The 26,247-nt window shown below is 55.3% G+C and overlaps 1 protein-coding gene across 1 annotated transcript in view; it reads left to right on the forward strand.

Moving 5' to 3' along the window:
- The window catches only part of SLC6A11 (solute carrier family 6 member 11), a 122,817-nt gene that overhangs the window by 84,661 nt on the left and 11,909 nt on the right, over positions 1-26,247 (forward strand). Inside the window, exons 7-8 of the mRNA XM_075550815.1 lie at positions 9,178-9,281; positions 14,215-14,339. Of these exons, the coding sequence (XP_075406930.1) occupies positions 9,178-9,281; positions 14,215-14,339 (229 nt within the window). The remainder of the gene's footprint in view (positions 1-9,177; positions 9,282-14,214; positions 14,340-26,247) is intronic.

Below are 26,247 nucleotides of genomic sequence, written 5' to 3' on the forward strand. Positions count from 1 at the left end.
AACACTGATTGGTGTGGGCTTCTTCCACCGAGCTGGATGGGTACGAGTGCTGTGTTTGACTAGCAATGTCTGCCGTGGGGGTGGGGGTGGGGGTGGGGGTGAGCAGGAGAGACATGGGCTATGCATTTTCCATCTCCATTGGAATTAGGGTTCCTTATCTCCCAGATTGGGAAATCAAGGCCAGGAGAACAGGAAAGGTGGACCCCAAAGCACCTGGTAATGAGAGGGGCAAGCCTGAAGTCAGATGCAGGTGGCTTGGCCCCTCTGCCCAGCACCCCTCGCCCGCTCTAGCCGCGTCCCGGGGATGCTGAGCCTGACTCCTCCCTTGCTCCCTGTACAGTGGAGACTCTGCCCAGCTGTGGGTACTCTTTTCTTCAACACGTGTCTGCGGAGCACTGGGCATGTGCCAGGAAATGTGGGGATTCAGCAGTTACGATGAAAACTAGACAAAAAACTCCCGCTTCTTGGTACTTCCACTCTCGCCGGGGAGGCAGACAATAAACAGTGACTATAATGGGAAGACGAGATGTATTGATTTCTCGGGCTGCCGGCAGACACACAGGTGGCTCCCTCACCAACCACAGCCGATTTCCTCTCTCTTTGTCGCCGAGGGAGTGCTTTGTGCAGACTGAAGGGAATATCTGCTGCTGCTGACTCCCCGAGGTGCAGCGCTTCCCACCTGTCCTGCCCACCCCCACCCCCCTGCATCTGAGCTGGTTCCCTGGCTGTTAGAGGTGAGAGCATGGCCAGGCTTTGCCTGGCCTGGCTGCCATAGAAGGATGTGCCCACCCCTCAGGGCTTGGTCTGTGAGCTGCAGTCTGCCTGGGTCTGGAAAACCCCGGCCCTACACTCCCTTGCAACCGGATGTCAGTTCAGCAGCAGCCCCTGCCCCTCTTCCTGAACCCAGTTCAGTTCCTCTGCCTCAGTGTTTCTCAGGAGGGCTCTTTCCACTGCCCTGGGGGGCTTGAGGTACATGCGGGGCCATTAGTCTGGATACCACAATGGCTGAGGACCCTTGTGGCATGTTGAGAGGTGGCCATGGCGGCCGATGTCCACGGTGAGCTGGACAGCTCACACCGACAAGAGTCCTCTCCAAATGCTGCCCCTCCTCAGCTCTGTTGGGAGAAGACCAAGACCTAAAACCCAGCTCCTCAGACGAGGTGGGCGTCTCTGGGTGGGGCATGCGGTGCGCTCACCTGCTGCTGTCTGAAAGGTGCAGATGTGCCTGTGCAGAGGCGCTTTGGAAGAAAGGCCTGGTGGTCAGATTCCAGAGAGTTACAGCGGCTGAAAACCCCGCGTCTCATGGCTGTGCTCAGACATGCACTTGGCTGTGTGCTGCTGGGCTGACCTGATGACTGGTGACTGATTGACTGTGTGTGTATGGGGGGTGGGGGTGGAGAGAGGCTGTGTCAAGGGTGCCAGGACCAATGGGGGGGGGCAGCGAGTGTGCTGTCTTGGGTCCTCCCCCTCCAGCGACATCTCCTTACACTGAACCTCCTCTAAGCGACGCGACTTGTGCGTGAGGTGGGGCACAACAATCTCGGGTGTCTTCAGGGCCCCTGTGCAGAACACCCAGTGGCTCCCTTGTGAGGCCCTGGACCATAGCTGTCTGCCTGCTGCCAGTCCTGTTGTCTGTCTGCTCCCTCTGAGATCTGCCACAGGTACCCAATTGCTGTTGCCGGGCCTCCTGGGCAAAGTGACCCCCCCCCCCCCCAGGCTCTACACCGGAGCCTTCAAGTCAGCTCACACACCCAGACTGCCAATCCCTTAGCCAGGGGCACTTGATTGGCAGGCCCTGCCTCCTGGCCTGCTCTGAGCCAGAGTCCAGGTTGCCTCTAGGGGCGGGCTGCTCAGGGCGGCAGGACCCATTTCCAGTGGGGCTTCCAGGCCAGGAGGCGCAGCCCCTTCCCACCACTGTTCCTGCCTGCCCGGCACATTAGCATTTAAATATCTCCTGAGTCTTTTCCACCAGCACCCTCTGCCCACATTGAGTCCACCCAGGAGGGAGCATTTGACTCCGTCTCCCGGACTCCCCGCCCTCATAATGGCACACTGTATTCACTGGTTCTGTGTGTGGCATTACCGGAGCGCCTGAGCCAGGGCGCTTAGCAACCCCAAGGCTGGGAGAGAGGTGGGAAGGAAGTGATTTTCATGTGATTATTCACTTCCACAAAAGCCGTTGTCAGGTACACACTGGAAACACAGCTGTTTTATTATTTCCCTAACCTACTTTTAATCTTTTGAGAATCTTTACCAATATAAAAGGCCCAAAGAAAGAGCTTAATTCAGCCATTTTCTGCCGGACCATCTAAGTTATATTTTCACCTCCATCGAAGGCCTGACTTACAAAAGTTGTGCTGTGTGCGGCTGTGGGTGTGGGGGGTGCGGGGTAGGAGGGAGGGGTGGGGGCTCGCACAGTCTACTTAAAAAGAAAATGTTCAAGACAGAAAAGGCGGTGGGTCATGAACCCCAAGAAGGGCACCGAGCCCTCCCAGTGCTGCATGCGCTGTTGGGGCTGGAGGCCTGAATGCATCTCCTTGGCCAGGCGTTGGAGGGCAAGGAGCCCAGGGAGCAAAGAGGTGCTGGCGGCTTCGCCCCTTCGCTCGCCCGCAGCTCACACTGGGGTGAGCTCACAGCCCAAGCAGGCAGATGTGGCTGCTTGCATGAACAGCTGCAGGCAGGCGTGGGGGCACACTGGGGGTTGCTGTCTTGCCCCAGGAGGGGGAAAGGGGACTGGCGCTTGCAAAGGGCTTGGTGGCGAGTACCAGCCACCCAAGTGCAGTGGAGAGGATTGGACCGGGTGCTCTGAGGGCAGTGGAGTCTCCGGGGTAGGCTTTCTCTGCTTCCACCGGAGAGACTTAGTTTTGATTCCTGGTCAGTGCACCTCGGGCACAGCCTGCCCCCACCTGTCAGCAGAGGCCTGCACCTTGCCAAGATGCCCAGCGGGTCTCAGAGCAGCTTTGCAACGAAGGCGGGTCTGGCATCCCCTTCTGCAAACCCTCGGGGGTCCCCAGGGTCTGGTCTGCAGCCAGTCCCGGGCGGTGCAGGGCCGGGGAAGGTCTTGTGTGTGTCGTTAGCACCAAGGCAGCTGACAATAGCGCCCCCCTCTCCCACCACCTCGAAGGCTGTTTTATGTTCACCATGTCTTGCTCTCATTGACAGGGGCTTGAGGCTCAGAGAAGTCGAGTGACTTACTTAGGGTTGCACAGCCGGTACCAGGAAGAGCCAGGCTCTAGCCGGGTCTGTGTGACACTAAACCTTTTCCATTCAGCCTATACCAGGCACATTTGCCCCTGACCACAGTGCTGTGGGACCCTCTCCCTGAGGCTCGGAAAGTCCATGGCAGGTTCGGAGTGGCTCCGTTGGCGTGGCCAGCAGGCTGACCTCTCCGTGTGGTGAAGCCAGTAGTACCTTCACTTAGCTGGATGGTCGTTGTGTGCACCTATAGAAAGAGGGTCGTCATAGCCCCTGCCGTAGCAGTGGACCACTCATCTGTCCGTTTCACATCCTGTGGGGGCTCCTCCGTGGTCCCCAGGGTCACCCATGTCTATGGGGCTCAGCACAGCTTATATACAGCAGATACCTCCCTTCCCTGGAGGAGGACCTCGTGCTTGGTAAAGCGGAGAGCAAAGAAGAGGAAGACTTTGAGTGAGCCGGGTTGACATCACACCTGTAGTGCTGGGCTCCAACGTAACCGTTGTGTGGGTGGCCCAGGCCTGGCAGTGCTCTGTTCGGTTGTACACTGCTGGCACCTGAGGATTGAGCACTTGCCACATGCTCAGAACTGTCCCTGGTGTGTAGGGAGCACCAACCAAGGCCAGCTGCTGTCATTGTGAGCCCCATGGTCACCATCACCAGGCGCCTGCTTTTGTTAGTGCCCTGGGGGTGGGAGGGACAACTGCTGTGCTTATCAGGGACCTCCACGCTCAGAGTCCAGACCTCCAGACCCAGGGACACAGGCTGCACAGGCACCATCCCAGCCTGCCTGCTGGTACTGAACAGCGATGCCCTCCTGCTCTGCCCGGTGACTGTCCAATCCTGCACATGCGTTCCTGGTGGAGCCTCCTTCTGAGGCCGTGTGGCCTGAGCTGCCGTAGCCACCGCTCCCTCTCCTCTGGTCCCCTGTCAGGGATGTAGGGGGCAATGGCAGCGGGCAGGCAGGGGCTGTGCACCTGCTGGCCCAACCTCACCTGGCACACCACTCCCCGCCTCCTGTTCCTCTCTGCTGGAGTCTGCGTTCTGGTTTGCCTGCAGTTACTATCTGCCTCTCCCACCGGAACGTGAGCCTCCTGAGGGCAGGAGGTGTGTGTGGTCTGGTGGAGCAGTGCCAGGCGAGCCTCAGGGGTGGGCTGCCCAGGCCGGGCTTGGCACTGGGCCCAGGGCTTGCAGGACACAGTTCCCGCCGGACTCCCAGGCCAAGAACCGCAGTCCCTTCCCACATGTCTCTTAATTCTGGTGGAAGGAAGGGCAGAGTCGCCCCAGTCCCCTACCCCCACATGCCCAAATTGTTAGCACTGGACCTTCCTGGGAAGAAGTTTGGGATCGGAACCAGCCACGTTAGCCTTGACGCAAGGTGGGCCCCATGCTGCAGAGGGGAACTGCATGCCATAGGGATTTCTTAACCACACTCTGTATGGGCCCGATAGCCAGACCTTTCTTCTGCCCACTCTGAGCGCTTACCCGGTTTCACTACCGGGGACTCCAGGAGTGGATTAGGGACACCGTGGGTGGGGGACAGGGACTGGTTTCCTGAGGGTGTCTGAGTGTATCCTCCGGCTCTCTGAGAGCTGGGCTGGGCTCAGTTGACTCCACACAACTTGTGGTCTATCCCAGCCCCTGCGTGCTGTGGGTTGTAGGAGGGGAGAGGGACGCTAGCTGTTTACGGTTGATGGCCTCCAGTGCGTGCCTCCGCTCAGGCCGGGCAGGAAGTTGTCTCCGTCCGGAGTCTCGAGAGAACCACTTGACTGGTTCAGTCAAGGTGGCATGGACGTAGGGGAAGCTCCTTTCTTCCCAGGCCACTCTTGAGGCCAGTCAAGGACTGCCCACCTCGGGGCAGGTGCAGGCCACAGGGGCAGGTGAAGGCAGAGGGGCTTTGTCACCTGTGAAGCAGTGTCCTTGCAGATCGAGCTTTATTTATGACAGGTCAGCTGCAAGTGTGGGTAGTGAGCCTTGTCTGTTCACCCCACCCCCTCCCCCCATGTTTCTGTAGCAAATACTATTAAGACGCTGCAGGCAGGCCTGGGATGGGACCTGGGGACTAGCTGGGAAGGGGTCTGTGACTTTCCATACCTACCAGGCACCAGGGCTCGTTGGGACAACGGCACTGGAGGAAGTGAACTTGAGGGTGGGACCCCATCTCCTCTGCAGCAGGGGCTCTGCTCCCCTGTTCCCATGCAAATCTGTCCTCCAGGCCTCTGAATGTGGCCCGCCCACAGCCTAGCTGCCAGAACGCCCCCCATTCATTGCCCAGAACACGGGGAGGGATCCGCTTCTCAGCCGGTGACCCAGCTCCCTTGGGGTTTGTGTGTGGAGACTCTTTCCCCTGCAGATTGTGGGGGGGAAATAGGAAGCCCTTTCTCCCGCGCACATGGGCGGGCTGCGCCTTCATAGTGTCCTGGGAGATGGGGTCACTGGGGCTCCCTTGCCTGTCTTCCTTTCATTGAGGTGGGCTGGTCTTTGTTCCTTTGGACTTGACTGCCAGGGCTGTTCAGAGCCCAGCGAAGCCTCCAGACCTGCTTAGGGCGGGGAGGCCTCAGCCTTCTCGGTCAAACGTTGTCCCAGAATGCCTTGGGCTTGAACCGGACTCCATCCACTTGCCGCGTGAGCCCGCGCGTACCTGCTTCCCCTGCTGTAAGGGTGGAGGTGACTTGACATACACAGTGTGGCGCTCTGTGGTGGCTTGCATGGTGCTGTAATCCTGGAGGCTGTGCACTGCGTCTTCAGCAGTCACAGGGCCACTCCTGGTGGACGGGCCTCAGGGGCTCTTCCAGACGAGGGCGGGCCAGAAGGAAGGGCTTCACACTGTGTCCGAGAGTCTGCCCATGATCCTCACAGTCCACCCTGCCCACATGCTTGCTTTTTGGGGTGGGGGCTCCATCTGGAGGACCCGCCCGTTATTGGAAGCCGTCACAGTTGGTGATGTGGAGGGCGACCAGGATCATGGAGACTGTCGTCTGGGAGAAGGGTTGGAACAGCAGCGCCCACAAGGGTGCTGCCAACCATTGGAAGGGTGACCAAGAAGGTCTCTGGATATTGGGATGTGGATGCAAATGGTGAGATTTTGTTCGTAAAAGCAGCCGGCTCAGAGCAGGTTCTCAACAGGTGTGAGCTCCGTTTCCCACTCCCGAAGGCAGGTTCCTGGATGTTCCACTATCCTGCGTGTGAGATTGCTCCTCGACCCTCACCCCTGGGTGTTGAGTCATGCCCCTGGTCGTGCTGGCTAGGTTTGTGGGATTCTAAAAGGAAGGGAGAAGGAGCCAGCGGGGAATAGCTTCTGGGCTACTGTGGCAACACTGTAACGAGGTAGAAGTCAAGTCTTGTTGACGTGGTTGGATGGAATGCAACCCCCACCAGCCACTTTTCTTGTGAACCAGAAGGAAACGTTGGTCACATCAAGCCACTGAGAGCTCATTCTGCTTTCTAAGACAGCACAGGCAGCAAGCAAGCAAGCCAGCATGCCTGGGCTTGCCTCTGGCTCCTGGCCACTCGGGCGCATCACAGGAGAACGGAGCTCCACCAGGCTTCCCGTGGCGGAGGTTTTGGAAGATGATCGCCAAACCTCTCTTCCCGGGTGCTTCTGGATGGACTTGACTCTGCGCCCTTTGGGACAGCTGCAAAACACTTAGCCCCTTCATCTCAGCCACAACAGCAGCTCCCGGATGACGTCCTCACTGCTGCCTTCCCAAACCTCGGAGCAGAACTTGTCTTTCCACAACCGCAGGCCCATTTCTGAGAACACCAGAAGCTGTTGTGGAGCTGAATGAGACGCAGGCGCCGGGCAAGGCCACACTCTGCTTCTCATGAGACCTTGGCGAGAAAGCTCATCCCCACGCCTCCGCAGCCGTGTCCAGTGAACTGCAGGGGGACAGCCGCGTTTGAACATGGGCACCCGGAAAGGGTGTGGTCCAACCCAGGAAATGTTCTCTAAGGAAAAGGAGGATTGCTTCCGTAGAGGAAGACAAATCCACCAGACAGAAGAAAAGTGGGGGACTATTTTTAAGGCCAGCTAGGTGAGATGAAGGTAGCAGCCGATACGTGGAAACAACACCCCCCAGACGATATTGGCAGACAAAAGCTTTGGAGAGAGATGACCGGTGCAGAGAGAATTCAATAGAAAAGGAAAATGCTTCTGTACAAACTGAGTCGAAGGGATAAAAATGGTGCGAGTGGACGCCCAGCGTGACGTCACAGGGAAGATGGACGGGGGATGCGCAGTCAGCCCAGGAGTGAAGGAAGAAATGCATCAGAGGGATGGAAAAGATTGTCACTGGAGTAGGAAGCCGGGCAACGGAAATGAGCCATGATGTAAAGCTGCGGTCTGGCTTTTATTTTTTAATGAAAGAATTTGAACGTGTGTTTTGTGGAAGCAAACCCCACACCTGGCAACCACAATCGAGGACAGTCCACAGTGAGGCCTTACTGTCTCGTCAGGCACCTGGGCTTTCGAGAAAAGGAGGGTTGAAAGGGAAAGGCCCGACCCACACCTGCTGGGCAGCTAAGCCACGCACCTCAGGTGCCTCATCAGGACAAACCCACAACATGGCTTTGTGCCGGGCAACAACTGAGTAACGTGCTGGGAAAGGAGAGACGGGGTTTGTGACATGAGCATGGTGAAATCCATTGAGAGACTCTTCTGAACACACAAGAACCCAGAATAGATTCCTTCCCAGGAGCCTTTCCAGGGGAACTTACTAGCGTGTAAGTGGCAACCAAGCCGACTAGAGAGGCATTCAGAGAACTACTTGGGCGTGAGTCCTGAGGTGACAATAGTCACCGTAGAACTGACACTAAATACTGGCTGGGGGGACGTAGAGTCATGTGTCGTAGCATCATAAGAAAACACGGAGCGGACGTCAAAGGAGAGTAGGTTCACAGGTTGCCTTGCAGGGAGCAGGTGGGTTTTGGGTTGTTGGAGGAGAGGGATGCCAGGGAAGAGATGACGTGACTGCCTAACTGGAAGATTCCTCGCAGCAGGAAACCTACCGTGTTGAAAGGGGATGGGGCTAGGCGTGGTCTATAAAGCTGTCTGTTTAATGGTAACTCTGAGAATAAAAATAACAGCCCCCCCCCCCGACTGCTTGCCAGAGGGAGTAGACCGAGAGGGCAAGTCCTGTCCGAAGACACCATGCCCTCACACGCACATCCAGGCCCCATCCCGTCTCTCCTCTGACTTTTAAAGCAAGACTTCCACTCAGTTCATTCTAGTCTGACCCCTGCTGAGAAGACACCTTCCAGCCTCAAGTTTCCTGAGGAGCAATCCAGAACCCGGGGAAGGAGATCCCCGGGTGATATGCCTCAGAAGGTGCTAGGGGGGCTTTTCAAAGCTGGTGAGCTTGGTGTGCCAACTGAAGCCCGGTGACCTACACGGGAAACGTCACAGGTGGGTGTGTGGGTGGGAGCTAGGGGAAGGTGGGCCTCAAGCTCTAGAGGGTGGGTTTTCAGTGCTCACCTCTGCCCAGGGCTTCGTTCATCCTCCAGGTAAGGGAGTGGTCACTTCATGCCCCAGTTCGGCGAGGAGAAAACCACACCTGAGAAAGAGGATGGAGCTTTCACAAGGTTTGACAAGGGAGCGGGCAGGGCTTCCTTCTGCTGGACACAGGGGTCAGTGAGCGTCCAGACCGACACGGTGGACCCCAATGACTACACAGCCGGTAGCGGTAGCACCAGAGTGCTAAGCATCCACTTTCTTGTCCCCAGCACACTGTGATCGGTCACCTCTAGAGAACATCTGAACTCATCAAAGACATCGATACTGAATCATACCCCGCCCCCCCTGAAATAGAATTCCTTAGAAGCCATGTCCCTGAGGCTGGGACATGGCGATGATTGGGTTGCTCAAGGTTATGTAAGGGCAGGGTTGCGGTGGGAGGCCCAAGGGAGCTGGAGCGGCCCTCACCCACCCCATGGCACGACCCCCCCCAACTCCTCTTCATGGCGTTCCTCTGTGCCTTTCCGCAGGTGTGGGTAGATGCTGGCACCCAGATCTTTTTCTCCTACGCCATCTGCCTGGGCTGCCTGACTGCCCTGGGGAGTTACAACAACTACAACAACAACTGCTACAGGTGAGCGTGCCCGGCGACCCCCCACCCTCAGCCTGCCTCCCTGCGGGCATGGCTCCGGCCCCACGGGGAGGGGGTGTTTCCACCTTGCCTGGGGCAGCACGTGGGCCACACTGAAAGACACAGGCATGTCTTCTGCTTCATGCAATGGACGGGGAAATGGAGCAGGAGGGAAATGACTTGATGAAGGTCACACAGCTAAAGAAGGCAAAGCCCAGGCCTCGGATGCCCTGGCCCTTATTCTTCTGCCCTCTGCCCAGAACCTGGCACCTTGCCTTCAGCCTAATTTAGACATGGCAGCCTCCTGTAGGACAGGTTCCATGGCTGTGATGTTTGCAGCAGCAGCATGCCAGGCCTTTCTTAGGAGGCACTGCTGGGCGGGTTTGAACCATTTGGCTAGTAGATGAGCTCTCATTCCATGCACCACCCAGGGGAACCTTATAGTTACAAACATTGGTCCATAGAGCCCCCAGAGAAAGCATCAGATGGATTGAAATTTAAGTATTTGAAACAAAAACAGAACGCTCTTTAGGACACATCTGGGAATGGGCTGAGTTTATTAGGAGGCTGTATCTGAGTGGGGCGCGCTCTCAGCCAGTCGCTGCGGAGACTTAAGACAGTGGTTCTCAACCTTCCTAATGCTGCGACCCTTTCATACAGTTCCTCATGTTGTGGTGACCCCCAAACCATCAAATTGTTTTCTTGGCTACTTCATAACTGTAATTTTGCTGCTGTTGTGAATCAGGTGACCCCTGTGAAAGGGTCATTCAACCCCCCCCCAAGGGGTCTTGACCCACAGGTTGAGAACCGCTGACTTAAGCAGAGCAGATTAAGCAAGCAGAGATGAGCAAGGACAGAGGCCAAGACACGTGGGACCTTCCCCAGAGAGAAGTCCTTCCTCCAGCACCGTGCCCTGAGTTCTGACATCCAGCCCCCCAGATGTTGAGAAAACCCCTCTCTGTTTGCTCAGCCGAAAGCAACAAACCCCCCACCCTGAAGGTAGGAACAAAATACTACTTTCTGATTGGAGGCCATGCAGAAAACATCAAGGTGACTAGAGAAATCCCAGGTGGAGGAAGCAGCAGATTGGTCCATGTAGAGATGCAGAGCTTCCAAATTTTCCAGGAAGAGGAGCAGGGAGTCATTAGAAGTAACCGAGTCTCAGGAATGGGGGAGAGAAGTACAGGTGGGAGACTCTCTGGCACTGTCCCCGTCCTCTGCCCTCCAAGCCGCCGGGGGGCTTTGTTTTGCTGCACTGAGTGTCTGGAGGTCTGATCGTTATAAGTGAAATGAATGCAAACAGCATCAACATTTCTGAATTATCTCTCCCAAATTAAACAGTACGGCAATCAGCCACCCAGTTAAAGACACAGGGGCTCCAGACAGGGGTCCCAGGGTTGTGTCGGGGAAACCCTCTATGGCTAATCGATAGTGAGTGGTTTGAATCCACACAGAGGACCCTAAGCAGAAAGGCCTGGCCATCTGCTGCTGACCGGTCAGAGCCATACAGACCTCAGGGAGAGCTCCACCCAGCAGCCCACACGGCCGCCTAGAGTTGGAATAGCCCCCAATACGGGGTCTGGGGTGGGGCTGAGCCACAGCACAGTGGACACCCAGAGGGCTTGTACCCAGGCTGTGTAAACAGTGGGAGCGGCTCAGCGTGGAAAACACTGAGACACCCAGAGAGACAGGAAGAAGCTGCACCTTCTTAAGAGAATGCGAGCTGGTCCTCGCGGGCACATGGGCAGTGGGCAATGATCTGAACATTGACCCCCGCTCCATCCTTCAGGGAGCCAGAGAAGACTGCTTCCCCCATGGGGGTGGCCAGTCATTTAGGACCACCTTCGGGCTGTTTGTGGGGTGGCCATTGGGATTGTGCAACAACTTCTGTGAACAGTGAAGTCTTCCCCCCTTGTGCCCATCTTAGAGACAGGAACACTGAGGCTGGTGGGGGCACATAAGTTGTGTTGGAGGCCTCGTTAAGGGCCCGATCCTAGACTCTCACCAGGGGCTCCCTAGCCCCAGCCAGGAGCCTCTGCTGCAGCTGCCCGGTGGCCACGTCACCACCTCCTCTGTGCATGCTCAGTGTTTACTGTGTGTCCACTGAGTCCGAGACGCAGACAGGAAAGGCTTAGCTGCGGTGGTACTGCCTGTAACCTGGGGAAGCAGAGCAGAGCGAATGGGGGCGGGAGTTCGAGAGAGGCTATCACAGGATGCAAATATGCTGCCAGCTGGCAGTTTCTGTTGTCCCTGGTTTACCTGGGGCAGAGAGAGGAACAGGTGGCTGGGCAGAGGGGTGCTGGGGGGGTCAAAGGTGAGATCGTGCTCCCTGCGGCGATACCCTTCTTACCACCACGGTTCCATCGGTGAAGCTGGGGCTGGGGACAGTGATGGCCCGGGAGAACATGCACACAGGGCCTTTGGGTCCAGCCAAGAGCATGTAAGGGCGGTCCACTGGGGCTGTGGGGGAGGGATGCTGTCTGACCTCATTGGAGGGGCGGGCAGCCGGGCCCCTCCCCCAGGTACTGTGGCCATTGCTAGGCCACTGTCCATTGCTCCAGCAAGGCAGAGGGGAGGGCTGCAGGGTTTCTTGCTGGCTACGTGCTCCTGGTACTTACTGGACTGCCCACTTACCTCACCACTGCACGAAGAGGGACAGGGGCTGGGGGAGGCCCTGCCACATGCCCACATCACACTGCAAGGGTGGAGTAGGGCTTGAACCTGTGCCTCCTGGCTCCTGCATCCCTGTCCCTCACGACCATGAGTGGCTGTCTCTTTCCCAGACACTGGCTGCCCGCGCGCTCACCAGGGTGTCATCTCCACGGCATGGCAGCTGGCCTGAGCCCTGTACCACACACATGTTCCATGTCAGCCACCTCAGCTCCTCCTGCGTCCCCTTCTGACAGGACAGGACAGGCTTCCTGCCTCCCTCCCCCAACAGAAGAAAGCCCAGCCCCAGGTAACACCTCCCAAGGAGAAGGCTCATTTTCTTTCTTCCAAATTCTCCTGCCAGCACGCCTGGCAGCGGAGTAAATTAGTACCCTCTCTTCTGACAGCACAATCGCTTCTGGAAGTCAGCGGCCCAGCTCTGCGCCTGCTGGCTTCAAAGCCCACTTACATAAGCCTTTCACCTAGATGGTTGGTTGGGGAGGGGCATGGGCTGGAGTGGAGCAACCCAGACAGGGGCACCCAACTCTGGCGACTTGAAGGTGTGGGTGCCGTGGCGCAGGGTGCCCTGCTGTGCTCTAGGCTGGGCCTTTTGAGCGCATGAGAGAACTGGCACATTGAGGAGGAGGAGAAGAGAGGGAATGGGGGAGGGGGGCGAACCAAGACCTACAGCAGCGGGCAGCCCGGGCTGCGTGCCATGTCAGGCAGTGTCGGCAGTGGGCAGTAAGAGCTATCCAGTCAGCTGCGGCGCGGCAGCAATGGCTCAGGCACAGGAGCGGCGGTGAGGGTGTCTCCGGGTCCCGCAAGGGGGAGGGCCCTGTGGGTGAGGTGAGGGGTGGCAGCCACCACCGGGGGTGCTGCTAGGGCTCCTCATCCTATCTCACAGGAGGCTGAATCAAGGTGCCTGTCAGCACGCCCCCTTAAAATGGGGCACTAGCCCGTGTTGTATCTGAACCCAAGTCCTTGGGTTCCATCCTGGTCATTCAGTGGGAGAGTCTCACTTTCCACGAGAGAGTCTGGTTTGACTCCGACCGGTGCACCTGCTGTGTCCCCGCCGGCTGTCTGTCTGTGGAAGGCCTGTGTATCACTAGAATGCGGATCGGGAAGCAGGGGAGCTTCCAGATGAAGGGGGACTAGGAAGACAGACCCAGAAGCTCAGTGCACACTGCAGTGTGGTCAGCACTCTGTCCTGGCTGTAGTTTGTATCATTGTAAGGTTGGAACAGAGGCGGGGACCCCTGGCACTGAGGGCGGCACAGTCTGGTCTCTGACAGCAGGTCTGCAGGGAGGGGGTGGGGGGACCCAGACTGAGAGTGCGCCCTTCATCCTGCCCAAAGCCCCTCGTCTGTCCTGAGTGTTCCTGGGTCTGGGCTGGCTTCCTCCTCCTCTGCTGGTGAGCCCTTCCCCAGAGCCGGGACAGCACCGACAATCAACCCCTGCTCGCCCTCAGGCCCTTGATGGGCCCCTCCCCTCTAAGAGGCAGAGGCAGAAGCAGAAGGGAACTCAAGTCCTGCAGCCCCAGGACTGCTGAGAGCTCTGGTGTAGCTTTGTCTCTGAGTACCGCTGGAACAAAAACGAAAGAACGAGAACTTACCTGGTCATGCTTTAGGGAGCTAGGATCCTCAAGTGGGTGGCTGGTTCCAGGAGAGGGCTTTCTCTCGTGGGTGCCATCCTTCTTGTTCCCTGAGTGCCCAGGGTTCTTCACAAGGTGCCTGTCGTCCTGTGCGTGTCTCTGTGTTTATGCTGGTCCTCTGATAAATCCCAAGTGATTAGGGTAAGGACCCAGCCTATTTCAGTATGGTCTCATTCACATAACCAAAAGTTGTTTCCAAATAGGGTCTTCTTAGCAGGCAGGGGGCTAAGGCTTCCGTCTACTGGGGGGTGGGGGCCAGGGGGGCACCATTTGTCCCATCACAAGGAGGGGCGTCCCCAGGTCCTCCTGATTGGGATACAGCTGTTTCTTACACAGAAGCTTCCCCTGCCCCCAGGACCCTACCCTCTCTGGTTTGCTCGGCTTTTCCCTCCTGCAAAGGGCCAGGGGTGTGTTGGTTTGCCTGTTTGTCCCCACTCCCCACCCCACCCTCTGGTGCTTTTGGTCTGTGTGACTGAAGGTGTCTTCTGGAATGGCAGGTGCTGTGTGACCATGGGCCAGCAGCCTGGCCTCTCTGGGCCATAGCCAAGCAAGAGGCTGCGCTGCTGGGCTGGGCATGGTGGACAGTATGCAGGCTGCCCTGCCCTGACCCAGGTTGCTGGCCCTGCATTCCCCACAGGGACTGCATCATGCTGTGCTGCCTGAACAGCGGCACCAGCTTCGTGGCCGGCTTTGCCATCTTCTCCGTGCTGGGCTTTATGGCGTACGAGCAGGGCGTGCCCATCGCCGAGGTGGCCGAGTCGGGTAAGTCTGTGCGGACGGACAGACGGATGGATGGACTGGCTCTGGGAGTAGCCCCACACCATCCACTCACAAACCAGACTCCTGGGAGGGAAACAAACCTTGACACCTTCCCGCTCACGAAGGCCCTGCACCCCCAATCCTGCAGGTAGTCTCCCCAGATGGCCCCACTGCCCCTGGGCTCCCCTGTCTCCCCCAGTCCAGACTCCCTCCCTTCCTGGACAACTAAGGATTCTTCCACCCGCAGCCCTGCCTCACAGCTGCTCCTCCATCCATTCCCTCCCCCGCAGAGCGATTTATCAAAGACAGATCTGAATGGGCCTTCTCTGATGAAAGCCCTTCCTCAGCTCCGCCCTGCTGGGTGCTCCGCAGTCCTGCTGCATCCCTGGCTCTGCCACCTCCCCAGCCTCCGTACAGGCCTGCTCCCCACACTCACTCTGCCCACTCTCACTCTCATCACACAACTCCCTCACTCCCTCCCACCCTAGACCTTGGCACATGCTATTCCCTCTCCTCGCCCTGGCCTAGAGTCTCGACTCATGGGAAGCCTTGCTTGTGGGGTTGGGGATGGAGAACTCTTCCATTGCTGTAAGTGGCACTTGAATGCTGGAAAAGTTAAGCATATGTTAAAAAGTTGTTTGTTTGTTTTTAAGCACCTTTAAGTTTTTGTGTTCAGCAAAGTTATATTGTAGGCTCAGATCATCATCAATGAGCTGTTCATCTACAAAACTGTCCCATGGGAGGGTTTGTTAAGGACACTGTGGGACGGGAGTCACACTCTCCTGGTCTCCCCTACCACTGGGTGCCAGTGGAGCCTCCCATTCATGTGACAGCCCTCACACGTCCCTGGAGCTACCCCCCCTGAGAATCCCAGCCTGGGGTGCTCAAAGAGAAGGGGGTGACTCCCACCAAGCAGACTGGGCAGTGGGTGTGACTGTCATTCCAAAAGAAACCAGACTCACAGCCATCGAGGCAATGGCTACAGAAGAGGGTAGAACTGTCCCTGTGAGTTTCTGAGACTGTCACTCTTTTCAGGAGTAGAGAGCCTCATCTGTCTCCCATGGGGCAGCTAGTGGCTTCAAACTGCTGGTCTGGAAGTTAGCAGCCCAATGTGTAACCACTGCACCACCAGGGCTCCCCTTGTGTACAGCCATCCTGAGAAAGGCAGGAGCCCAGCACCGGGCCAGAGAGTGCTAATCTGGTCGGCACTCCCCATCAAGAATGCCTGGCCACCTGGGCGGGGCTTGGTGCACACAGCCAATCCTCAGGTGGTGCCTTGGCTAAACCCATTTACACCTGAGACAACCCAGCCTCAGTGAGGAGAGGTTGACTTCACTCACCACAGTTACACAGGCCTTGAGAGGCAGAGCAGGGATTTGAGCCCAGGCTCCGGCATGTGCATCCACTGCCCACTGAGGGCAGGGTATCTGGCTTCCATAAAGCATTCCTGCGTGGCTCTCACATTCTGCCCTGGCAGCCCCTGGCTGGGGAGCCCCACCTGCTCTCCGGTGGTTCCCCTGCTCTGAGACTTCCTAGCACTAGGTTCACGACAGCTTGTACAATGCCCCCCATCTCTCTGACATTCCCAAAGGCTGTTTCGAACAGCCTATAGTGGGGCCTTCCTCCTGTCCCGTCCAAGCATCGCTGCCTTTAGGGCAGAGCAGACGGCCTGTTGCATCTCATCTACTTACGGGGGCGGCTGTCGCCTGCAGAGAAGTCAGGGTGGGGAATGTCAGCAGCGAGGTGGGCGTGCAAAGGGCGACAGTGTTGTGGTTGTGGTTGTTAGGTGCCATGGAGTCGGTTCTGACCACAGCGACCCTGTGCATAACAGAAGGAACCACTGCCGCTCCTGGGCCATCCCCACGGCTGCTGCTAGGCTTGAGTTCCTAGTCGCACTGTGAACCCTAAATAGACTTGGATAAGGCACAGGTGCAAGATCGCTGGCTCAAGAGCCGTTGATTAGAAAGTAATAAACATCTATAAAGCCGAAAGCCCGATAGGTGAAAGAAATGGGATATGAACAATATCCTTAGCCGACAAGAAGTCAGGTGAGAAGATAAAAGCAGAACAAATACCAAGCGAGTAGCTTAAAGCTGACCAGATCCTCGCCTAATTGAATACACGGGGGCCAAAGAGTGAAATGGCAAAGTTTAACCAGACATCGTTGAAGAATGGACAGCAATCTTGCTGAAACTCTTCCAAGAGACAGGAAGGGAAAGAATGCTCCCCAGTCGTTCTGTGGGCAGACATAAGCCAGATAGCAGAAGCAGGCAGATACCACAGGACCCCTGCGTCATCTCTGGTGAATGGGGGCATGAGGTGCTTACTCGGCATGATCCAATACTTGGCACAGCAGAATGAAACACTGGCTGCTCCTGTGTCCTCCTCACGTTTGCTCCTGTGGCGGACAATGTCCTGCTTCCATTCAGGAGGCCTTCAGCATCGCGCAGTGCTCCCAAGCTGGGCCCAAGGTTCCTAGTGGCTCCTTCCTCCAAAGTGGAGAGCCACGTCCTTCTTCCATGTCTGCTCTTAGTCTGGACGCTCTGCAGAAACCTGCTCACTCTGGGTGATCCTGCTGGCATTTGAAGTGCCAGTGACATCGCTTCCAGCATCGCAGCCACACACAAGCCACCACAGTGTGAAAACCTGAGAGATACCTGGTAGATCTCTTAGAGACATAGATGCAAAGGCCTGCCATCCTATACTAGAGAGTCTTACACCCTGACCACGTGGGACCGAGGCCCGGGATGCCACGAGAGTTCAACATAAAATGAAAGTTCATCTACGTGACATGGTAGAGTGATCACGGGATAGAAGAAAATCATGATCGTCTCTGTGGGTACATCTGAGCTTGGAATAAAAGGTAAATTCCTCAAGGATTTGGGGCAGCTATGAGAAGCCGGCAGGTGGCGGGCTCTGTGCTTAGAGGAGAAAGACTGAGAGCTGCCCCTTGAAAACAAGACCAAGCCACGGTGATGCTCCCACGTTGCAGTAGAAGACCGAGCCACGGTGCCGCTCCCACGTTGCAGAAGACCGAGCCACGGTGCCGCTCCCACGTTGCAGGAGAAGACTGAGCCACAGTGCCGCTCCCACGTTGCAGGAGAAGACCGAGCCACAGTGCTGCTCCCACGTTGCAGTAGAAGACCGAGCCATGGTGCTGTTTCCATGTTGCAGTAGAAGACCGAGCCACAGTGCTGCTCCCACGTTGCAGTAGAAGACCGAGCCATGGTGCTGTTTCCATGTTGCAGTAGAAGACCGAGCCACAGTGCTGCTCCCACGTTGCAGGGGAAGACCGAGTCACGGTGCCGCTCCCACGTTGCAAGGGAAGACCGAGCCACGGTGCCGTTCCCACGTTGCAGTAGAAGACCGAGCCATGGTGCTGTTTCCATGTTGCAGGAGAAGACCGAGCCACAGTGCTGCTCCCACGTTGCAGGGGAAGACCGAGCCACGGTGCTGCTCCCACGTTGCAGTAGAGGACCGAGCCATGGTGCTGCTCCCATGTTGCAGGGGAAGGCCGAGCCACGGTGCTGTTTCCACATTGCAGGGGAAGACCGAGCCACGGTGCCGCTCCCACGTTGCAGGGGAAGACCTCGATGCAACAAGAAATCCCACGGAAAGAAAAACCCCAAAGGCCACAGGTGAATGTCTGGGCCTGCTTGCGGAATCTAGCACGGTTCTGGAGCCCGAGATCAACTGACAAAACCGCGTGTTTCTCCACACGCGCGCGGAGACACCGGAAAGGGTAATGAGGCAGCCAATCCCACCACCATCTGAGAGAGTCAAAAGCCCTAGGAATGAATCTACCCAGCGATGTGGAGGACTTCGATTAGGAAACAATAAAAGACTGAGGAAAGAGATTGAAGAAGGCCTTACAAATGGAAAGATGTGTCGTGTTCGTGGACCGGAAGGACTCATATTGTTAAGAGGTCGATCCTATCCAAAGCAATCCATAGATTCTCCAATGTGGATCAACATTCCAATGGAAAAGTTCTTTACAGAAATAGAAAAACCAACCCTCAACTTCATATGGAATGACAAAAAAAGGCAGTGTTAAAAAGAACAGAGCAGGATGACACACACTTCCTGATCTTCGATCAGACGGCACAGCAGGAAGCCTGGTGTCAGTGAAGCTCCTCATCACAAGGCCAGCAGTTCAAGGCCACCAGCTGTTCCATGGGAGAGAGACGCAGCTATCCACTCTTGTAAAGATGGATACAATGTCTCTATAGCCCAATGGAGCAGTCTACTGTGCCCATAGGGTTGCTCGGAACCAGAAGTGACTAGGTCACAGTGGTGCCCAGCCACAGCCATCAAAAAGCCTGGTAGAGGTATACCAAGAGACCCCTAGAACGTGGTGTATACCTGAGAGCCCCAAAGTAAACTCACACGTCTGTGGGCAACTGATTTTGAGTAGGGTGCTAAGTCCTGTTGGTGGATAAAAAAAAGCCATGTGCAGAAGAATGAAGCAGGATCTATGCCTCCCACCAAACAGAACAATGAATTCAACGTGAGTCCAGAGCCTAAATATGCAAGGAAACCTATAAAGTTCGTAGAAATGCCAGCAGAGGCAACCTGATTGGGCCTCACGTCTATGAATGGATAATCTAATAAGAAAAGCACAAACAGCAGAAGAAAAGAGGAAGTGAATAAAAATGAAAAACTCCTGTTCATCAAAAGACTTTACCCCAAAAAAGCGGAAAGTCCTGCTACTGTCTAGGAGAAGGTCTTCTGAAGCCACATATCTGACAAGAACCTAACTACCACAATAGATATAAAACATTGACCATGGAACCCAAAGTCCAAGAAACCACTCAGAAAATGGACAAAGGACTGGACTCGACATTTCACCAAGAAGGGCATTCAAATGGCCACCAAGCACGTGTCAAGACGTAGCATCGTTAGCCATCGGGGAGACGAAACTCAGACCACAACGAGGGACCGTGGCACTCCCACCGGCGTGGGTAGGATTTATACAGAAACGAAAATAATACTCCTGTGTTGTGAGGATGTGGAAAGATGGGTCCCTCATCCTTAGCCTATGGGACTGCAAACATATATGATCCTTGTGGAAGGGGTGTGGAAATCCCTCAGCAAGCACACGCGCGCGCGCGCGCACACACACACACACACACACACACACACAGTCTCAAAGTCAGTCTTACTTAATGGGAAAATACCAAAAGCATTCGAGCAAGACGGGGAATGAGGTAGAGACACCCACTGCTCCACCATAGTCAACATTCTACTAGGCGGATTGACCAGTGCAGCCAGACGAAAGTGCAGGGGCAGGGGGGCGGGGGGGGGTCTATTGGCAGCATAGGAAGGGCTAAAGAAAAACCAACGTTACCTATCATTGCAAATCATGGTCTACCTGAAAAACAAACCAACCTCAACGAGAGACGGTGGTAAGCCCGCCCCACACGAGAGAGGTGGTGAACGGGTCTGCTGCCGTTGTTGGATGCTGTTGAGTCTTCCCAAGTCCAATGGGCACGACCTGCATGCACCGGGATTAAGCCCGGCCTCAGCCCGTGCCTCCCTTACCATCAGTGGCAGGCTCGTGTCCCATGCAAGCCCATCGTGCTGAGGGTCTTCCTTCGTTCCCCGGGCTCTCTGCAAGCATGCTGTCCTTCTCCACGGGCTGGCCCCTCCTGAAAACGTGTCCAAATGTGTCACAAGAGCTGACCATTCCTGCTTTCAAGGAGCATCCTGGCGGCCCTTCCTCCGTGCCAGGTTCGTTCATGCTCCTGGCACTCTGTGGTGCAGTTAACCCTCTTCACTGACACCGAAATGCAGGGGCGTCCGTTGTTCTCTGGTCTTCCCTGTCCCTTGTCCGGCTTTTCCACGCACACGAGGTGATGGAGAAGGCCCCAAGGTCAGGCACCTCTTGGACTTCAAAGTGATAGCTTCGCTTTTGGAAACATTTTTACGAGATCTTATGCAGCAGGCTTGCTTGCCACAGTGCATCACTTGATTTCTGTGACGGCTGCTTCCGTGGATGTTGATGGGGGATCCAGTGCAATCGTGACAATGTCACTCTTTCCTCCGTTTATCAGAGGTCGTCTGCCGGTCCGCGTGGGGGGATTTTTGTTTTCTTTCTGTTGAGGTGGTGTGCTCCGTCCAGAGGGCTGCTCTATCTGAACTTCATCCGGAAGTGCTTCAAGTTCTCCTTGCGTTCAGGAAGCTGGGCTGTGACCCTCACACCCCAGGTTGTGAACGAGTCTTCCCCGACCTCCCTGCCACGGTGTCACGGTGCAGCTTCTCCTGTGGTTGGCGTGCAGATCGAAGAAGCATGGAGGCAGGAGTGTGGAAGGACACACCGCTGGCACACGCAGGTACACGGCCTTCGGGTCCACAAGCAGGAACAGAGGGAATGGCAGTGAAGAAATCCTGTCGATCATAGCAACCAAGGAAGCTTAACTACAGAGGAATGAACTCAGTAAGGTGTCTGTAATGCCGACGTAAGCAAGACACTGAGGCGCTCCGGGAAGTCGTAAGAGTCCACCGGAACAGATACAAACACCCCTCTGCCATGAAAGGAAAAATAATTTAAGACCAATTCATTACTTTGGTGCAATAAAACTGGAGATACAGGGCAGGCATGGAGAGAATGCCGAGTCCCAGGGCCCCGTAGATAAAGGACGAAATGCTGCCGCCCTTCACAGTGGGCTGCACATCAGAGTCCATATCACCAAGGAGCCCCGCCGGGTGGGCCCACTCTTCCCCAAACATGACGTCTTTCTCCAGCATCGGATTCCGCCCAAGGACGTGGCCAAAGGCAGCGAGAAGCCAAGTGGGTAATGTTCTCTTGTAATCTGTCAAGTTTTCATTGGCCAGCCTTCAGACATGGGTCGCAGACTTGTACTCGTCTGTCTTAACCTGAAAGCTCCCCTGAGACCTGTCCGCCATGGGTGACCCTGCTGCTATTTAGAATATGAGTGCCACAGCTGGAGGAGGCAGACCACCACAGGCTGACCACCACACACAGCACAGCACCCTGACAGATGACAGACAGACGGGGTTGGACGAAATAGCAGCTGTTTTATGAGGACAGACAAATCAGTTCTATAGTTTAGGTGGAAAATGAACCTGCAAGAATCACCAGGGAAACGCTGAAAACGACAAGCTCCGTGGAAAGCTAGCGTCAGCAGACAGTGAAATGCACTTTGTATAAAGAGGACCTCCATGATCCAGCAGCCTGCACGGGAGGCAAATAAGCCAGTGGGATCAAGAGGAAGTTCCTAACCTGACGCCTGTCCAAGGGTAAGTCTACGAGCATTGCTACGGAGGTTCCAGCTTACTCGCCATACGTGTGTTCATTCCAGGCAGAACACGTGTAAACACGTCTCTGCAGCCAGTGGATAGCCCCTCAAGGGCAGCCCTCTCAGTCAGACACTGGTCCTGGTCTCATCGGAGTGCCGCCCAAAAGAGGTCCAATCAAAACAGTTGTCTGCCAAGGTGATCTGCTGGGCCAATTAAACACAGGCAGAAGGTTTGGGCAGAGATTCCAAAAGGGGTCATCTCTTGGGAGCTTTTCTTGAAGGACACAGAACAATCGTGGTGGGGTGGGGGGCACTGGGCAGAAGTCTGAAGGCGATGAAGAATTTCATCGGTGAGACCAAGGCCAGGGGAATGAAGCTGAGATGTGTCATTGCCATCACAAGAATGTCCCCACTCATCCCTGGAGGGGAGCCAGGGCTGTGGTAGGAGAATTTTTTGGGGGAAACCTCATTCCATCCACCAACAGTCTCAGCCTTACCTCTGTGGACTTCTTTTTGTTTGTCAAATTCCAAAAAGCTGTTGAAATAGAGTGCTGCCTAAGTCCTGTGCGGATGCCTGAATCCCACAGAGCCCTTCGGGGCAGGGTGAAGGGGAGGGAGGTGGAAAGCACCCCTCTAGACACACACAGACCCAGGTGCTGACCAACAATAGCTCCACATTTTGGTATCTTTTAAAATGAAGGTTTCTGTGATTGTCAGCCACACTTTTCAACGTATCCTTACCCATGCGGAAGTTGAGTAATTGATAAAAAGTGATATTTACAATCACTGAGGCAAAGATGGGTGTTTAAAGAAGTCGAGCCTGGAGACCTGGGTGAGTCACACAGGAAGAGAGGAAATTCAAGTCTTACTTCCTATCAGATGCCAGAGTCAACTCCAACTGGGTTGAGAATTAAGTATAAAAAGCTGAAGCCTTACCAGTGCTAGAGGAAAACAATCAGGTAATTCTTCTTTGAACTTGGTGTTGAAAATAGCTTCCTAACTCTTATTCAAAGCCCAGAGGAAGTTTTTTCAATTAATGATAAATTTGACCTGTTAGAATAAAAATAAGCTTCATGGCAGGGGAAAAAAGACACCATAGGAAAGATGTCTAACCAGCTGGAAGAACCTATTTATCACATAATCCACAGCGAACAACCTGACGGCCTTCAAAGTGGAGGGCTCACATCGAGAATCCTACAGGGAAAAGGGGGAAATGTGCCAACGGGCAATTCACAAGAGAAGGGATGAACGTGGCCCTCAAACATCCAAAAGGACACGCGGACCCATGTGCAGAGAGGGACAAATGACAGGAATGCCGGGATTCGGTCTCTCCCCTCTCCCACCGGCTGCCAGGAAGCAGTTGAACATCTCCATGCACCGCCGGTGGGAAGGCAAACCGGCTGTAGGGAACCAGGGACCCATGGCTTTACCTGCACACGTGCCTTTTGTCCCATGAGGCCCACTTCTAGGACTCCACCAGAGAGGCACCTCCAACAATATGCAAATACCTACACCCACCGGACTCTCTGCTGCAGCGCTGTGTGCCCTGGGAAAACACCCTCTGCCCCCACAAACCGGAGCGCGGTTGCCGGAACTGGCGCATTGCAGCTGTCGACGTGGGTGGTTTTCCTGTGATTTCCAAGATGTACTATTAAATTTAAAAAACAAGTGGTAATAGTATGTTATGCATCTAGGCAACAAAGAAAGGTGTGTAAGAACATCACCCCGCTCACGTGTACAGGAAGAGTCAGCTAGAAACCAAAAAGGTCGGTTACCTGCATGATGTGGGCGGGAAGGTTGGAGAGACAGGAGGGATGGAGGAGGAGGCCACACCTCTCACTGCATCCCTTGTAGTAGCTGTGGCCCTGTAGAACGTGGTAGGGCCCGTCCAGCGGTAGCCCTGTAGAACGTGGTCGGGCCGTCCAGCGGTGGCCCTGTAGAACGTGGTTGGGCCCGTCCAGCTGTGGCCCTGTAGAACGTGGTCGGGCCCATCCAGCTGTGGCCCTGTAGAACGTGGAAGGGCCCGTCCAGCGGTGGCCCTGTAGAACGTGGTTGGGCCCGTCCAGCGGTGGCCCTGTAGAACGTGGAAGGGCCCCTGTAGAACGTGGTCGGGCCCATCCAGCGGTGGCCCTGTAGAACGTGGAAGGGCCCGTCCAGCTGTGGCCCTGTAGAACGTGGTTGGGCCCGTCCAGCGGTGGCCCTGTAGAACTTGGTCGGGCCGTCCAGTTAGTAGCTGCTGGCTTGCTTTGCACTCATGGAAGGCCGTGTGGCAGCAAGAGCTGCGCTCCGTTGTAGGGCTGCCCTCGGCTGAGAATTTTGGAGGCAAGCTGCCAGGCCTTTCTTTCTGGGTACTTCTGAGTGGACTCAAACCTCTGACCTTCCACGTTAACCATTGGCACCGTCCAGAGACTCTCCTACTCTCTCCCTCCCCAACAAATACACAGTGGTTATGTGTGGGTGGGCCGTGCCAGTCAATAGATCAGAAAGGCCAGAAGACGTGCTGCATTTGAATGAGGATGTTGGCAAGGGGCAATGAACACACCACAGACTGCCGGATGCATGGGCACGTTTGGTTTGGGAAGAAGTAAAACCAGAAGCTCCTTAGAGACGAGCATGCTGAGACTTTAATCTTGTGTCCTCTGGTCATGGGATCCAGAGGGGCCAGTCCCTGCAGGGCATCGTGCTTGGCAAGGAAGAGGGACAGTGAAAAAGAGGCAGATTGGAACGAGATGGATGGACAGACACAGCACCGTGAAGGTGGCCCAGGCCCGGGCACGGTCTTGCTCTGTTGTGCACAGAGTCACTCTGAGTGGGCACGGAGTCAACAGCATGGAGCAGCAGCAGCGACAACAACGTCTGTGGGTGGAACTCAAGATAGAACACACATAGTAACAAATGAGGACCAGGGTAGCCTCACTGGAGAGAAGGGGGCGGGGGTGTGAGAACTAAGTGAGTAATTTGGGACAGTATTTAGACTGAGTGCTGTAAGTCTGGAATTCCATAACTGTGTGTCTGTGTGTCGGGGTTGAGCAGATAAGTAAATAATTGATACATCATTAGAGGCAGATCTTTCACTGTCTATGGGGCGACAGCCAAGGGCAAGGAGAAGGCTAGCCTGCACTTCGCAGCTCTGGGCTAGACTACGCCTCTTGGTGCTCTCTGTAAGAGCACGTAACCCACTTACAGCAGACACTCACAGGCTAGGGGGCTTCAGACGCCTGTGGGAAAATCCCTTCATCTCCGAATTCGGTGTTCCCACAAACTCTTCGAAGCTCTCCATATGTTGGGAGAAACTAAAGAGAGAAGCGCTCCATCTAGCATGGGGCCAGAGTCCTATACTGAGGAACATAAACGGGGTGTGATGGAAAATAACTGGTAACACATGAATAGGGTCTGTGGTTTAATCTGCCGTGTCATTTACAGAGGAGTCACACGGACTTGAGAATGTCCACAGTTTGCTCTTCAAAAGACACCGTGGAGAAAAGGAGGCAGCAACCACAGACTGGAGAAATATCCTTCAGAAGCCTCTGGCAAGGGACTGACATCCCAAGCACATACAGGCTCTCCCAAGTTGATAAGAAAAAAGACAACCCAATTAAAAAAATAGGTTTTAAAAAACCGTCAAATAGGCACTTCACCAAAAGAGACAAATGAATGGCCAAGAAGCATACATGAAGGTGTCTAGCCCGAGGGAAGCGCAGCATTGACCCACCCATGAGGCTGTGACACCTCGCACCCACCGTGACGGCTAACGTGGAAAAGAATGTCCATGAGCCACTGGGAGTCCCGGACACACGTGGCTGCTGGGTATGGCTAGTGGCACCGTTACCTCGGAAACCAGGCTGGCCTTTCTGGCAGAGGGCAGCTTTGGCCTGGCAGTGTCACTGCTAGGAGAGCGGGTGCAGCTCATCCCACACTGCTGACGGGCTGTGAGGCTGGCTGCCCCTCAGCACGGGGCCCGTGGAGGCATGGGTCAGTCTGGGTAGACTAGAGAAACAGTCATAAACACGCATATGTGTATAAGAAAGAGGTTTATATACAAGAGCAATTGACTATTGAGAAAACACCCCAGCCCGGTCCAGATCAAATCCATAAGTCCAATATTAGCCGATATGTCCAATACCAATCTGTAAAGTCCTCTTAAGATTCGGGATATATATGCAATGATGATGAATGCAGGAGGTTCACAGGCCAGTGGGTGGGAAGTCTTCTGGATCCAGTGGCGTTGTAAGCATCTCAGGGGCAGGTGTCTCTACATGACTTCTCTGGTTCCAGAAGTCTGGTTGTACCAGGGTGGGTCCATGTGGCTTCTCCAGCTCCCAGGGCCTCGCGCCATGTGTCTTGTCAGTAGAGAGTCTCTCAGGGAGTCAGCATACAGAGAGAGTGTGTGTATCTCTCTCCTCCAAGGAGGAAATCCAGGAGTTCCCAGAATTCTCAGGAGAAGGCCATGCCATGACCCAATTGACAGACTAGACCCCACCCCTTCATTTTTAATCCTCTCAAGTCCCAAATTGACACCAGATTATGTAACTACACAGGGTGGTTCTGAATCTTGATCTTGATCAAAACCTGCGACTCTGTGCACTTGACAACGATGTCTGGTGCACAGTCTACATCTTAATCCAGTTGTTTTTTAACAGAAAATACACGCG

This window comes from Tenrec ecaudatus, chromosome 5, assembly GCF_050624435.1.
Source record: "Tenrec ecaudatus isolate mTenEca1 chromosome 5, mTenEca1.hap1, whole genome shotgun sequence".
NCBI lineage: Eukaryota > Metazoa > Chordata > Mammalia > Afrosoricida > Tenrecidae > Tenrec > Tenrec ecaudatus.